Below are 15,889 nucleotides of genomic sequence, written 5' to 3' on the forward strand. Positions count from 1 at the left end.
GTGCTACGAGCAGATACCAGACAGACCCAGGAGAGGCACATTGGACTGCTGCCAAGAATATTCTGAAGTACCTGAAAAGGCACAAAGATGACTTCCTGGTCTATGGTGGAGATGATGAATTAATTGTTAAAGGCTATACGGACGCAAGTTTCCAAACCGACAAAGATGATTTCAGATCACAGTCTGGGTTTGTCTTCTGCCTCAACGGAGGTGCAGTAAGCTGGAAAAGTGCTAAGCAAAGCACCATTGCGGATTCTACAACTGAAGCGGAGTACATTGCTGCACATGAAGCAGCAAAGGAAGCTATATGGCTAAGGAAGTTCATAGGTGAACTTGGTGTAGTCCCCTCCATTAAAGGACCAATAGTGTATTGTGATAATAACGGAGCTATTGCACAGGCAAAGGAGCCTAGACACCACCAGAGAGTCAAGCATGTACTTCGTAGATTTCACCTTCTACGAGAGTTCGTTGAAAGAAAAGAAGTCGAGATAAACAAGATTGGAACTGATGACAACATATCAGATCCATTGACTAAACCTCTGCCGCAGGCGAAGCACAACTCGCACACTGCAGCTATGGGAATCAAGCATATTGGAGAATGGCTTTGATATCCCTGTTTAATGTTTTAAAGTTTTAGAGTTTAAATCTTTGTAAAACATTATTGGTTAATCATTCACAATAAATGAAAAGAATTCATTTTCCCATTTAATTTGTGGTTTATTAAATGATGAGTCCCTTCAATTTGACGATATATTCAAGATAGACTGTCAGGACCAGTCCTGTGACTAAGAAATGTCTATCAAGTGAACTTGAATGTCAAAGGTTGAAAATGGTCCCTAGTCGGAGTTTTCTATAAAATTGGACGCATAGAAAACGTTAGACGACTAGAATGCAAGATGACTAGTAGTTCTGTTTCTTGAACTATGTGGACATGGCAATGTCATAATCATTTGCATAGATACTTACTTTGGGAAGACTAGTATCCGACAAGACCTATGAAACTTTACTGTAAGAGATGAAAATCTGTCATAAGTAAATTTCATTAAAATTATTAGACACTAAATCCTCAATACCTGAGTGATTTGAGATTACTTGTTTGAGAACTGGTTGTTTTGACGTTGACCAACCGTCGCACCGTAAAATGAGGCTATAAAGGCAACGCTCAGGTAATCACCTATCAAACGAAGTCTAATCTCAAGATCGCAAGATTGGGATTGTCCTCCCATAAATCGGGATGAGATGCTTAAAAGTTGTACAAGGCCACTCGGAGAGCTAGAAACTGTGAAATGCATGGCCGTGCTCGGATGAATCATAGGCTATGATTATCTGTTTATTTGATCAGTTGAACTCTGAAACCGAGGAACACCTCTGGACATAATAAGGATGACAACTCTTACGTTATGTTCAAGAGCAAGCATCGAGCGACAAATGAAATAGGAAATGCACACTTGTCCCTAAGGACAAGTGGGAGACTGAAGGAAATAATGCCCTTGGTCCAAGTATGCATTCTATGTTAAGTCTAATAAATGCGGTTCAGTATTAATTAACAAGTTAATAATCCAGTGAGATCAAGTGAGCTGAATGCCTGACTAGAGGCCGCTTCAGTTCAAGTGGAATTAATTATATTAATCCACAGCTTACTCTTGACTGAACCCGTAGGGTCACACAAATAGTACGTAAACGGATCAAGTATTTAATGGCATTAAATACTCCATCTATGGATATTCGGAATCGACGGATCTTGGTTTCAGTGGGAGCTGAGATCGTCACAGGCAAGAAATGAATACTCCGGAAACGATGATATTACCGGAAACGGAAATATGGATCGTATCGGAAATATAAATATTATCCAAGTCGTAGATGTTGCCGGAAACGGAAACATGGTACGTATCAGAAAATATTATCGGAAATGGAAATATTGTCGGAATCGGAAATATTGCCGGAAACGGAAATATTGTCAGAATCGGAAATATTATCGGAATCGGAAAATAATTCCGGAAACGGAAATATTAAATATTTGTTCGAAACGGAAATTGATTCCGAAATCGGAAATATTGAATATTGATCGTATCGGAAATGAATTCAGGAACCGGGAATTTAATCGGAAGCGCATCGTACGAATAAGCATCGGACGAGCTTGCTAGACGCAAGGCCTAGCACGAAGCTAGGCCCAACGCCTAGCAAAGCCCGCGCACGACCAAAGCAAGCAAAGCCCAAACGCGAGAGCAAGGCCAGCAGGCGCGCGCCCCTCGTGGGCTGCGAGCACTTGCTGGGCCTGGGCTCAGCGCGCGCGCGCGCGTACGGCGCCCCTCGTGGGCTGCTGCGCCTGCGTGAGTGTTTGTGCTTGCGTACGAAACCTTGATCGGTTAGGATTCGTATAAGATTGATTCCCTAAGTCTACTAGATAAATTAAGTGATTGAATTTTAGATTAATTCAGATTCACTAAATCGTTTCCTAGTAGGATTCTAATATCCGATACCCATGCCCTATAAATAGGTGATCAATGCTCACAATTTATATCGAGTATTCAAGTATTCAAAGTGATTTTTGAGAGCAAAAATTCAGTCATACAATTGCCTATAAGTGCCGAAAATTCTAAGTACCTTAAGGGCGATCCTAGTTGGTCAAGCTTAAGGCGGATCCAGACGTGCTGTGGACTATCTACGGAGGGACGACACTTGGAGTCCTAAAGACTTGTTCTTGTTCGGTTCGGGCGCAGCTAGGGAAGGCACGCAACAAAGAGTATGCATCTAAACTATGCTAAATGATTATGTGTAAATAATATGCTTTCCTGGCTTTATGGTTTTTCCGCATGATTTATGAATTGTCATATGTATCATAACCTAACATCATCATCATCAATTCATCACCATCTCGTTGATTTTTTCACCGGTTTTCGGTCACTTAAGCCCAATAAAAGTCGTTGGGTAGTAAACGTGGGATTATTAAAAAATATGTCGTAGGTGGGATTAATAAAAGAAAATCGCCCAAAGGTTGGATTAATATTACCAAATTTTCCTACTTTATAATCAAATAATTATGTTTATTAATTATATTTCCAATCAATTATGTTGCCAAGGTTTAGTTAATGTATTAGTTCATTTTCCAGAAAATCAGGTAAAAGTTTAATATATCAATGTTTTTTTTCTAATGATTTGAATGATAACATAGTGCTCAAGTAAATTTTACAAGTTGGAAAAAAAAAAAGAATGCACAATACATAACAAAAATAACATAATTAGATAAACCTAATCGATAATTAAATTACCTTAGGATGGATATTGTTTTGCCCAAATGCAAATGGTACTTCAAAAAACTATGTACATCTCTGGTAGTTATGGCTTTATCTTGACAAAGAAACAAAATACCATATCTTCCTTGTATGGATTTGAGAACATCTATAACATTCCGAAGCCTTGGTGATCTAGCTACCATGTTACATTATCTGTGGTTTTATGCTCTATATAAAAACATGCCTACTTATGTACCAATCTAACACTAACAGTGATGATAAACAATCACAATAGGCGAGAAATCATTAAAATGTTGTATTCTATCTATGTCATGACTTCAAGAGCTTCTCTTGTTTTGCCAAGGATATTGAATACTGTTGCAGCAATATGTGATGGTGTAAGTCCAGCTTCAGCTAACTGGTCTCCTGGTGCACCATGTTCAATGTATCGATCTGGAAGAACCAAAGGCCGCCACTTTAGGTTGCCATCGAGGATGCCATCAAGCGCCATAAATTGTGCAACATGAGATCCAAAACCTCCAATGGATCCTTCCTCAACGGTAATTAGAATTTCATGAGACTTTGCTAGATTTCTAATCAGTACATGGTCTAATGGTTTGCAAAACCGGGCATCTGCTACTGTCAAACGCAAACCACGAGATTCAACTAAAGCTGCTGCAGCCACACAGTACTGGACTGCTGTTCCATACCCTAGGAGTGCCACTCTCTCTCCTTCCTTCAAAATCCTGCCTTTTCCTATCTGTAACAATTCATTTATTATTATTATTAGTATTATTATTCAATATTCATTACCATGTAGAGATTGTAGGAGTACAAATTAATCAATCAATTACCTCAAGTGGAGTGCCTTTGTTCCCAGGTGGCAACTCTGTACCAATTCCATTTCCTCTGGGGTAACGGAAGCAAGATGGTCTATCATCAATAGCAGCAGCAGTGGCAACCATGTGGAATAATTCTGTCTCGTCTGAAGGTGCCATTACTATCATATTGGGGAGGCATGCCATAAATGTTACATCAAAGGCACCACAATGTGTAGGCCCATCAGATCCTACAAGCCCTGCTCTGTCCATAGCAAACCTCACTGGTATCTTTTGTAAGTCCACATCATGAACTACCTGATCATATGCCCTTTGCATGAAAGATGAGTATATTGTACAAAATGGTTTCAGACCTTCACAAGCCAATCCAGCAGCAAAAGTTACAGCATGTTGTTCAGCTATTCCAACATCAAAGCACCGTGATGGAAACCGTCGTAGAAAGAGATTTAAGCCTGTTCCACCACCCATGGCTGCATGAATAGCTACTATATCTTTGTCTACCTCTGCCTCTGCAACTAAAGCCTCCGCAAAGTAACTTGTATAAGACTGTGTACTTGATTGGCCTTTGAACTGCTTGCCAGTGGCTGGATCAAATTTCGTCACCCCTATATCATGATAAATGATTTTTCAAATTGTAAACTGATAAAAGTGTGACAAAATCAATATTTAATATTAAAAAGAAAAGTAATTAATTTAGTAGAACTGTGGTCTAATAATAACCAACATTTGGGATACTATATACAAACCAATTGTATCAGTAAGATGTATGTACCGTGGTATTTGTCTGCAGCTTTCTCTGCATAGGGGTATCCTCTTCCTTTTTCTGTCACAACATGGATAAGCACTGGACCTGTGGTTTTTGTATTCTTAACCTCATTAAGTATAGCTACAAGATCATCTACATTATGACCATCAACAGGTCCAATGTAGTAGAGTCCCAACTCTTCAAACAAAGATGATCCTGTACCACTGATCATGCCTCGAGCATACTCATCAACTTTGGCAGCTAGCTGATACATGGGCCCTCCTATTTGTTTGGTTACTCCCTGCAATAAATTCAACAATGAGTTAATGACACAAACCATTATCCATGCCAATCAAAAGTAGAAGCATGACTCTTTCATTAGCACCGTATTTACACAATACCTTGGCAACTTCTCTTAATTCTCGAAGAGGCTTGTTTGATTGCAATCTACTCAAAGCACTGCTAAGAGCTCCAACTGGAGGAATAGGCCCGTCCAAACTGGCAGTGGGTAAAGAGACCTGCTTGTTGTCATTGAGAATGACAATCATATCAGAATCCAAGTATCCCGCATTATTCATTGCCTCGAAGGCTTGGCCAGCAGTCATAGCACCATCACCTATGATTGAAACTACATTGTTCTGTCTACCCTTTAGATCCCTTCCTACGGCCATACCTATACAAATAATAACACACCATTAATCTTTAAAGGTAAGAATTATAGACAAATATCAAATTAAGATGAAATTATTAGCCTACGGAAGAAAAATTTGTCATGCAACAAAGTGACAGAGATGTGCATTGCCATAATCTTTCTGAATACAATAGTAGTTGCCAGATGCAATGCTGTGATGGATTATGAAATAATTCAAAGGATCTTCTTTTCAGAAGAAGGTTCTATTTTCTGCAGCTGCTTCAATGATTTACCAAATTTGGAGGGTAGGGAATGTGGCAACTCGGCAACACAAGGTAGATGGTGTAGATAACACTGTAAATGTGTAAATATCATTATGAGCACTGTAAAGAATAGTGTGTCTAGGGATCATAGTCAAGAAAGTTAGTTGCAAATATAGAAATTGGTTGTAATAAGGGTTTCTGTTGAGGCCATTTTTGTTCTCTGTAGGTCATTGGGGTGCTGTCCCTGGTCAGAGACTGAGAGATGTGTGTAATATTTGAAAGATTAGTACAGCAATTACTTGCGTTCCAAAAAAATGAAAATTAGGTAATTTAAAAGTACACGTTAAGGCGAATCTAACAAGATATTACTTGACAATTGTTTTTATTTATGTATTAAGAGTATAAACACGGTGAAGGTTCAGTCAATCTAGCCAGAGAAGTTGAGACCAAATATTAGAAAATTCAGAATAGAACACCTAATTACAAAGCATAAGGCCATGAATCCAAGTAAAGAATAGTAATGCAGGGAAGTGATGATAAAAATAGGAATTTACCCAATCCAGCAGAGATACTGTTTGAACTATGACCTGCACCAAAGGCATCAAATTCACTCTCCTCACGCTTTGTAAACCCTGACAAGCCATTCGTCTGTCTCAGTGTTCTCATCCTATCTCTTCTTCCAGTCAAGATCTTGTGTGGGTAAGACTGCAAATAATGAAACATACATATTACCAGATATAAATATCAAGCAAAAGCCTTATCCATCATACCCCTCTACAAGAATGTTTTACTGTTTTATTCCTTACATTATCTAAGAAAAAAAGCCATTTCTTTCACATAAAATAAATTATCTAATAAGTATTCATGTTACAGTTTGAAAGGACAATTTAACTTTTAATATATTTGATTAATTGAATTAGGGATTTTCCATTAAAGCTTTTACAATGGCAGCAATATTATTGTAGTCAATGCAATAAAAGATCAATACCACTGATTAGATGTAATGACTGAAACGCTAATATCAATAGTGTAGATCTTTTATTTCAAAAAATACATTACTAAAAAGTTCACTGAATAAAAGTGTCAAACTCAACATCGCTTGTCATTCAAAACCGCAAAGAAGAGTTAGTTTCACGTCAATACCTGATGACCAACATCCCACAATATCTTATCTTGAGGTGCATTGAAGACATAATGAAGAGCTACAGTGAGCTCCACAACCCCAAGGCTGGAACCAAGGTGACCACCAGTTTTAGACACATTGAAGATCACATCAGACCGCAACTCATCTGCTAATTGTTTAAGCTCCTACATTGACAGTTATCAACAAATTTCACTGGGTTTAATCAACTTAATTACTGCTCTACTGTAGTAAAAACATCGAAAACATACAGACAGAAAGATTTACCTTAACAGATAAGTTTTTCATATGAATGGGATAGTTAATGGTGTCCAAAAGGGGAGTAGGCGGTCTTTCTGAGTAATACTCTCCACTTTCTGTCAATGATGCCCTAACTTTACAAGGCTTTCTCTTCACCTGAAACAAAATAAATAAAGAAACTCATATTCTGTCTCTGTCACAAAATTATGGCAAAAACTTGTAATTATAACTCATCAATTCTAATTCATTTACAAGTATAAGTTCAACAAAAAGGCAGAAATGGTGAATCAAATTAAATGGTCAGACCAAATATTTGGTAGATCACAGACCGTCTGACCCAACTCACACAAGACCTACTCCAAGATTAATTTGAAGGAACTAAATTCCAGCAAAAAGGCCAAAACCAAGAGAAAAGATTAGATTGTAAACTCATTTGTTTGATGTAAATAAAATGAATTAACTCGCTTTTGTCGCAAAATCACTCATCATTTTAAACAAGGAACAAAATTTTACCCAAAACATGCAAAACATAAGATTTTTCAAACTCAGTTGATGGAAATGAATGAAATAACTCATTTCTTTATCACAAAATAATCCATCCGTTCCAACTACCAAGCAAGAATTTACAAATTTCTACACATGTCATTATAACAAAGAAGCTAAGTTCTAACAAAAACATACAAAAACATCAAAATTTCAACTCATTCAGATGAGAATTTAGGCAGTGCAACAACCTTAAGATACTGAAATTTTAAGTAAATTTAGTAGAATAAATTCGAAAAAACAAACCTGATTAACCTTCAGTTTAGTTAAATTTTGCAGATTTTTGCTCCATGTAAATTGAGGCTTGAGCAGATCTGAACTAACTACTGGACTAAAATGTACAGCCAATGAACAAGAAAAAAAGGCCATTTTCAATTTCCAAACTTCTCAAAGAAAAAAAACCACCAAGAAATCCTCAATTTTTATCAAAAGCAGAAAGAAAATTAAATTGTTAATCAAGATCACATAACAAAATTAATCAATCAAAACAACCCAGAAAATGGGATTTCCCAACTCAAATAAAAATGATTTGCAAAAAAGGAAATGAAAATAATAGAAGAAAAAGGATGATTTGTGCGGTAGGCAATGAAGAATGGTGGCACAAAGAAGCAGGAAGAGAGTGGGCAGTGGGGGGGAAATGATGTAATTGGCGTTACCACTTAAAAATGTGCACTGCCCATGCTTAGGCTGATTTGTGTACGATGTGATGATGCACTCTACATATCCTTGATTGGACCACGTCATCAGAAATCTTCAAGTGGATAGAGAGAAAAGATTTCTTTCTTGGACTTTCTCATTATCCTATTGGATGGATTCCTATTTATATGTGTGTGAGCTCTTTTTATTTAGTTTAATTATTCTTAAATCTTAATGAGGTTTTGAATTTCAGAACTCAATGTGTTTGATTAAAATTCACTAGGTATATCATTAAAGCAGAGTGGTGAGAAATAAGAGGTATTCGGACCTTAATCATCAAATTATAACTATTCTATACTAAGCTAAACTAGGTAGGAAACTACCAAAACATGAAATTAAACTACCAATAATAGGAAAATTATACTAACAAAAAGGAAAATATTAAAATATTTAGGCAATTTGAATAATAATAAAAATAGAGAGGGAAACTAAAATTATAAAAATAAAACCATGTGTAACACAATTTTTAACCCTTAAAAAGTGAGAGCATCCTCCTTATGAACAGTAACACCCACTTTACTTTATTTTTTATTTTTTTTGTTCTTACTTTTTTTATTTTTTTAATATGTTGAGTTGGTCTTTCCTCTTACTGTACGGGTGTTCCCTTTCTTTCTCCTACTACCACATTTCTTTTCTGATTTATTACCCATAAAACTTTCAATACCCATCTTTATAATTAACCTTTGTTTTCCTCTTCAAAATTAAAGGTTCAATTGTGTCGTCCTGGACCTCTGTAATCGACAATTCTGGAGTTCTTGACTTCCCTTTCACTCTTCAATCCGAAGTAAGTTATCTATTTTTTCCTCAATTGATTTGTTTTCACTGGAAATTTGAAATGGGTACTCTAGGGTTTTGTTGGTTTCCCTTTTGATTAATGGGTCACTCGTATTTTTGCTGATTATGTATTTAATTGTGAATAACACGCTATAAATTGATGTTGGTTCAGTACAATTTTGCTAGAAATTTTGCAATTTATGTGCTTGTTAGCAATGTGTAGCAAAAGGGTAACTTTTATTTTTGATTGGAAGAAAAGGGTAATTGATAAATTGAGGTAGTTGTCTAGTTTGGGATTCGTGTTGGTGGTTTTCTTTTAATCTTCTATTAATTGTTTGAGTTGAGCACATTTCCTTTCTTATTTCTAGCTTACCCATGAAACTTCCAATATCCATCTTCAGAAGAATCGGTTGGGATTTTGATGACTTTAACAAATAAATTTTTATTTAATATGAAAGCAACCACCTCGAAAATGACTGGGTGAATAGAAGAATATAAAATGTACGGAGTATATAATTTATTGGCCCACCAAACAACAAATTGCAATTTAGGATTTTAAGTAGTCCGTAAATATAAATAATGGAAACTTTTTTCGCCTTGATGTATTTATTTGAGGATTATGTGTAGTGTGAACTGTGAAGCTTGTCGGATAATTGATGTTGCATCATTTTATTAATAGTGGCCTATTGTTCAATTGAGTGTTGCCTAAGGGTCATGTATCTGACCTATGTCAAAAGATAAACGAACTTCACACGTCTACAAAGACATATGGGATTTGTTGAATTTGATAAATTGATTCATATTAAATATATCTACTTTGATATAATCATACACAAACCCTTTCGGGTGTATTATGTATGCCTCCAATTAGTGCTAGTTCTAATTAATTATGTTGAATTCTACTTTTTTTTATTGACATCTTGCTAATTAATTATGTTGAATCCTACTAATTAATTATTTCTAACTAATTATGTTGAATTCTACTATTCTCGTAAATATTAAATTTTATAATCTGAAAAATAAATTGCAAAGTAATATTAAAATTCATAAATAAAACTTTCGTTAATAAAGTACGAGATTAAAATTTTAAAACGAATTTTAAGCTAATAAAAATAATTAAACTTAATTAATCGAGTTTTGAAATTTCCGGGGTATTACATCCTTACCCTCTTAGAAAAAGTTTCGTCCTCGAAACTGGAGCTCGGTAGAACCTTGGATTAATTGGCATTGAAAACATACAAACAAGTCATTTAGTTTGACACACAAGCATGATATAAAGCATGCTTATTTATACATTGTTTCGTTTTTAAGCGAGTAACTGAGGATATTTAGATTTCATTTGCGCTTCGACTTCCCACGTGGCCTCGAATGTCAAGTGATTGGCCCACAAGACTTTAACCATTGAAATCACCTTGTTCCTAAGTCGCTTCTCTCTACGATCAAGAATTTCAATTGGTTTCTCTTCATACGTAAGATCGTTTCTCAGCCATAAGGGTTCGTGCGTAATCACATGCCTTGGATCAGGAACATAATTCCTTAACATTGACACATGGAACACATTATGCACCTTTTCCAAGCCGGTCGGTAAAGCTAGTCGATATGCTACTGCACCTACTCTTTCTAGTATCTCGTATGGCCCGATGTATCTGGGGCTCAATTTCCCAGATTGACCAAATCTCATTATTTCTTTTGTCGGTGAAATCTTTAGAAACACATGATCTCCAACTTAAAACTCTAATGGTCTTCTTCGTTGGGCTGCATAACTCTTTTACCTACTTTGCGCTGCCTTCATTCTTGATTGGATTAGAAGGATTTTCCCTACTCTTTTGCCTACCTTGACAACTCCATGAACTTATTTGCGTACTCCAAAACACTCATTGCTCCTTGTTGCAAGTGGAGAAATTCATCTTCCTTTTGTTTCCTCAAGGATGGTGGATAAAACTTGTCTCTCATCAACTTCTGAAGTTGGTTTCAACCAAATCTAGGCTGATTCTTTCGTTCCTTGTTAACTTTCCACCATAATCATGCTTGACCCATTAAGTAAAATACAACAAAATCAACTCTCCATTTCTCAGGGCATTGTAGGGTTTCATACAACTGATCTATGCGACTTATCCAATCCTCGAACTCAACTGGATTGGGCTTGCCATCGTAGGATGGTGGATTAAGCGATGAAAAATTCTTGAACATCGATGCACACTCGTTCTCGCTTACAACTTTCTTTTCCCGAGAATCTTGAACTAATTCAGCCAACACTGCGCTCACATTTTCCAACCGTTCCATTCTTTCCTCACGGCCATCAACATGAACATACTCCTCGTGAGTAATGTCATTATCATCGTGAACATGAAACTCGTCGTAAGCTCCATTTGTAAAATCATTGTTAGCTTCGATAGTCGACATTCTGCATAACATGGCTTATCTGATTGAAGAGAATAACAATAGAAAATAAGCCCTTTTTTCCCGTTCCTACGCTCACACTCATATTCATTTTAACTTAATCGTGATTTTAGAAAATTCGTCTTAACAAATTTAATTCCTTAAAACTCTTTGCTTAAAGTCTAATTAATTATATTACGTGCAAAACCCGTAAGATTTAGCACTAGTGGTCCAGAACCTTTGCTCGGATACCAAACTATAACGTCCCGACCTCTAATTCATGGAATTAAGCAACAGAATTTACCTAATTCGGTCGGGACATTACCGCCGTAACTCCCTCTTGGGAATTACAAGGCAAACATCATAATCTAAGCTATTAAAACTCCAAAATTAACATAATAATCCTTTATATTCCCAAAATAAAGTACATAACTTACCGAAGGTCTTTAATTAAACTATTAAAACTTTAAGCATAAACTAGGTGAAATTTTTTTAAGTGAAATTCCTCGCCACTACTCGTTTCCATCGTCCATCGGTACCTAAAACAGAAAACAAAACGGTGAGCCGAAGACTAAGTAACGAACTATTCTAGCAACGTAAATTCATTTCATTATTCATTTTATTTAATAACACAGGGAGAATAGAATAATGTAAAACATTTAATAAAAACATCATATTTAATTCATTCATAAACTTTTAATTAACATGCTAGATGTCAGCAAGTACAAACTGGTGAAGGAATTCTCCACTAGGGCCTGGGCCCATAAGAGCATGGGCTCATCATCGAACTGGTAACATTGGGCCTGGGCCCGAGCCTGGGTTCTAAATCCATGGGAGCCTAGGCTCGTAATCCATGGGTGGACAGGTGTCATAGGTACATGCATGACCGAGAAATAGAAATATGATAGTTTATATACTGCTAGACAACCTAGGTTTTTCACTTTCTTTTATCATGTTGTATTAATTTTACTAAGCCTTGGCTTTTGTATTTCAGTTGGAATAACATAACTCTTTTAGATCATAAAACATCATTTAGATCCTAGGATCAATAAAATATCATTTCTTTCATGGCATCACATAAACATCATTTTATGAGAAAACTCAATAAAATCATATTATAAAGAATAATTCAATAAAATCATAATTCGTTTCCCGCAATCCATAAAACATATCAAAACATTTAGTTCATAAAATTCAATCTTAACGTCATAATTTCATAATCACATTTATAAGGGAATTGCGGGTACTAGCAATAGTTGTTACCTTAATTCCGCATTATGCTAAGCCTTGTCCTTGGTTCGTTCTTTAGGAGCTCTGAGTCCGAATTCTTTCAAAAGATTAAGTATTGAATTAATATATTAACACGATAAATATTGTAAAATTTAACATTTTCTAAATAATATTTTTAGTTTATAAATTCATAAATCTATTTTCATATAATATTATTATATTCCATTTTAAGTCAATAAAATATAATAAGTTCCTGAAAATAACAAATAATTATTATTAGTCATTTATATAGACAAACTTTGAAATACTTATCAAAAATTTGGAAAAAAACGAATAATAATAATATTTGAAAAGAATAGAATTAGATCTTACCAAAGCCCAAGTAATTTAGCATTGGGTCGGCCCGTTTATGTTTTAATTGAGCCAAAGTTCCAGAATTTGGTTTCCTGACTTGTGAAAGTCGACTAAAGAGGAGAGCAAGAACATAGCCGAAAAGGAAGAAGGAGAGGAGGGGCTGCACTGACGTCGCTGCTCGGGCAAGGTGGAGGACGATGTGGTTGGTTCTGGGCGGCGCAATGCGCTGGTGCTGCGGTGTCGGGTGGGGGTGGCTTCGTGGAAGAGAGGGGGGCGGAGGAAGTTGAGCGCAGAGGAGAGGGACGGAGAAGGGGATGCTGGGCGCGGGGGAAGGGACAACGAAGGGTGGTGGTGGTTCTGGGTTGTCGGAGCAATAAGGGGGGTGGCGGTATGGTGGTTGTAGGCGGTAAGATTGGTGGTGGTGGTGGTTCGGTTTGAAATTACAGGAAAGGTGAGAAATTTTATGGATTTCAATGGTGAAAATTGCAATTGATTGATAATCTGATTTGTGTTGCATTCGGGATGATTGAGCAGCTATTATAGTTGTTATGGGGCTCTATGGATGCAACAACTCAGCTTGATTGCATTGACAAGTGGAAGAGATTGAATCAAGGAAATTGATGATTAAAATGAGCTATTCTAGTTCTAGATTTCCAGATATTTAAGTAGGTTTGATGAGTATGGCTTGAATTGCATTGTAGTGGTGACAAGTAGATTGAGTTGCCTTGTGGTGATGACAAGTAGAAAGTGAAGGTTTTGACCTCCATAGCCAAAGTGACGTGAAGAAGAAGAAGAAGAAGAAGAAGAAGAAGAAGGGAAAAAAACAAACTGACTGGTTTCATTTAGGTGCTAATAAGGGTAGTTTAGTAATTTTGGGCTAATTTTCAGAAATTAATTACTATTAACTGGAATAATTATTAGTTTTCGAAAATAATTTTTATAAAGTGCAAGTAATTAAATTTAGTTTCTGAATTAAATTTGTCATTAACGAAAACGTTGTAAAATCTTTTATAAGTTACGAAATATTTAAACGTAATTATTCTCGTAAATATTAAATTTTATAATCTCAAAAATAAATTGCGAAGTAATATTAAAATTCATAAATAAAACTTTCGTTAATAAAGTACGAGATTAAAATTTTAAAACGAATTTTAAGCTAATAAAAATAATTAAACTTAATTAATCGAGTTTTGAAATTTCCGCGGTATTACAATTTAAGTCAAAATAGACTATGGTCATTAAAAATGTACATAATAGTAGCAACATTACATTTCACCAAAATAGAGTATGATAATTAAAAATTCCTAATTAATGGATAATATCCACTACAATAAACAACATCTTAACCAAAATGAAATACAAAAGGTCTTGTGCGCACTAGGTGTACAATAAATTTATTGTACACCAAGATAACTTTTACTCAATATTTTGTAACTTTAACCTAGTTTTGATTAACTTTTATATTAGTAATAAAAAAGTTGATAGATAAACATTTTAAAGGGTTAAATGATTAATTTTATACATTATTTGTCATTTTAAAGAAATAAGTTTTACTAAAATCAAAAAATTTATCACTAAAAAATACATAACTTTTACATATATAAGCTTAACTTTTAAGCATTTTGAGTTAACTTTTACTTTGGTGTACAATATTTATTGTACACCCATTGTAAATAAGAATTTGTGAATGAAATATTTGGTGTGTCATAAAGTGAACACAGTAGATACAAATACTACTAATCCAATTTATCCTAATACTCAATATTATTATACCTAATACCAAAATAATTGCATTGGTGCAATTCCAGTGAGGAGAATCATAGTTGCGAAGGGATAGATAATTATCTTAGATGACTAAGGGCAAAAAGATGTCCTCAAGAACATGATATATTTTTTTCTCATAAGATGATAGTGCTAGAAAATAGTCACCATTATCGCTTTGTCATAGAAACTGCATACATTGAAACACATATGTTTTACCCATTTCCTTAACTTCTCTCAACCCGTTTAGGGCTGCAACTACTTGCATGTGTGTACTTATTAGCTTGGATAGGTATTGGGTATCCTCCGTCAATAATTAACATATTCAATATATCTAAGCAAGTTTGAACATCACTCTTGGTCTTTTTGGCATCGTTAACACTTCCTTCACTCTTATGCTTCCCCCTTTTATTGGTTTTGGGGAACTCTTTCTCTCTTCATTATAAATTTAGAATCACCCTTCTCCTGGTCTAATTGGATATTCTTATAATCATCTTCACTATCTCCAGAACTTTCACTCTCATCCACATCCTCAATGCCTTTGCGTAGCAGTGATTACCCACCATTCTTTCCTTTCTCACACGCCGGAGAATAAATATTCTTGCTACTTGCAAATAATCCCGCGTAAAGGCTACAAAGCAATGCCAAATGAGGTAAAGGCCTTATAAGGAACCTATTATGCACAAATTTAATTAACTACACAAACTAAGCCAATAATAATTAGTAGTATGTAACTACCATTACTATATACCTCAACAAAGGAGGTCCATCTCTCATTAAGGAAAGTTGTGGGAAACTAGTAACACGATCGAACCCAAGTCCGGTCCACTTCAATTTCATTTCATTCCAAATCTTGAAAATCATTATTAAATCATCATATTTGTTTCTAGCTCGCCTTTCATCAAATTCCTTAACTTTGCCCCAATTAATTTGTCTTTTTTCCTTTCCCCCCCAACTTGCAGTTGAATGCATATCTCCAAAAACATTATGGTGTCTTCGTCACTCCAATACACTCTCTTCGTAGGAGCAATTAGGAAGTGAATATACTACCTAAATATTT

General features: G+C 35.5%; 1 protein-coding gene across 1 annotated transcript; it reads right to left on the reverse strand.

Annotated features, from left to right (window-relative positions):
* Positions 1-3,222: 3,222 nt before the first annotated feature.
* Positions 3,223-8,415, reverse strand: LOC110796908 (probable 1-deoxy-D-xylulose-5-phosphate synthase, chloroplastic). The gene is made up of 8 exons (XM_022001997.2): positions 7,882-8,415; positions 7,120-7,248; positions 6,855-7,019; positions 6,266-6,416; positions 5,219-5,490; positions 4,845-5,118; positions 4,088-4,677; positions 3,223-3,993 (listed from the first exon to the last, which is right to left on the reverse strand). The coding sequence occupies exons 1-8, from the start codon at positions 8,002-8,004 to the stop codon at positions 3,559-3,561; spliced, it is 2,139 nt and encodes a 712-aa protein (XP_021857689.1). The 5' UTR covers positions 8,005-8,415; the 3' UTR covers positions 3,223-3,558.
* Positions 8,416-15,889: the final 7,474 nt, after the last annotated feature.

Source organism: Spinacia oleracea, chromosome 3 (genome assembly GCF_020520425.1).
Source record: "Spinacia oleracea cultivar Varoflay chromosome 3, BTI_SOV_V1, whole genome shotgun sequence".
In the NCBI taxonomy this organism is placed as follows: Eukaryota; Viridiplantae; Streptophyta; class Magnoliopsida; order Caryophyllales; family Amaranthaceae; genus Spinacia; species Spinacia oleracea.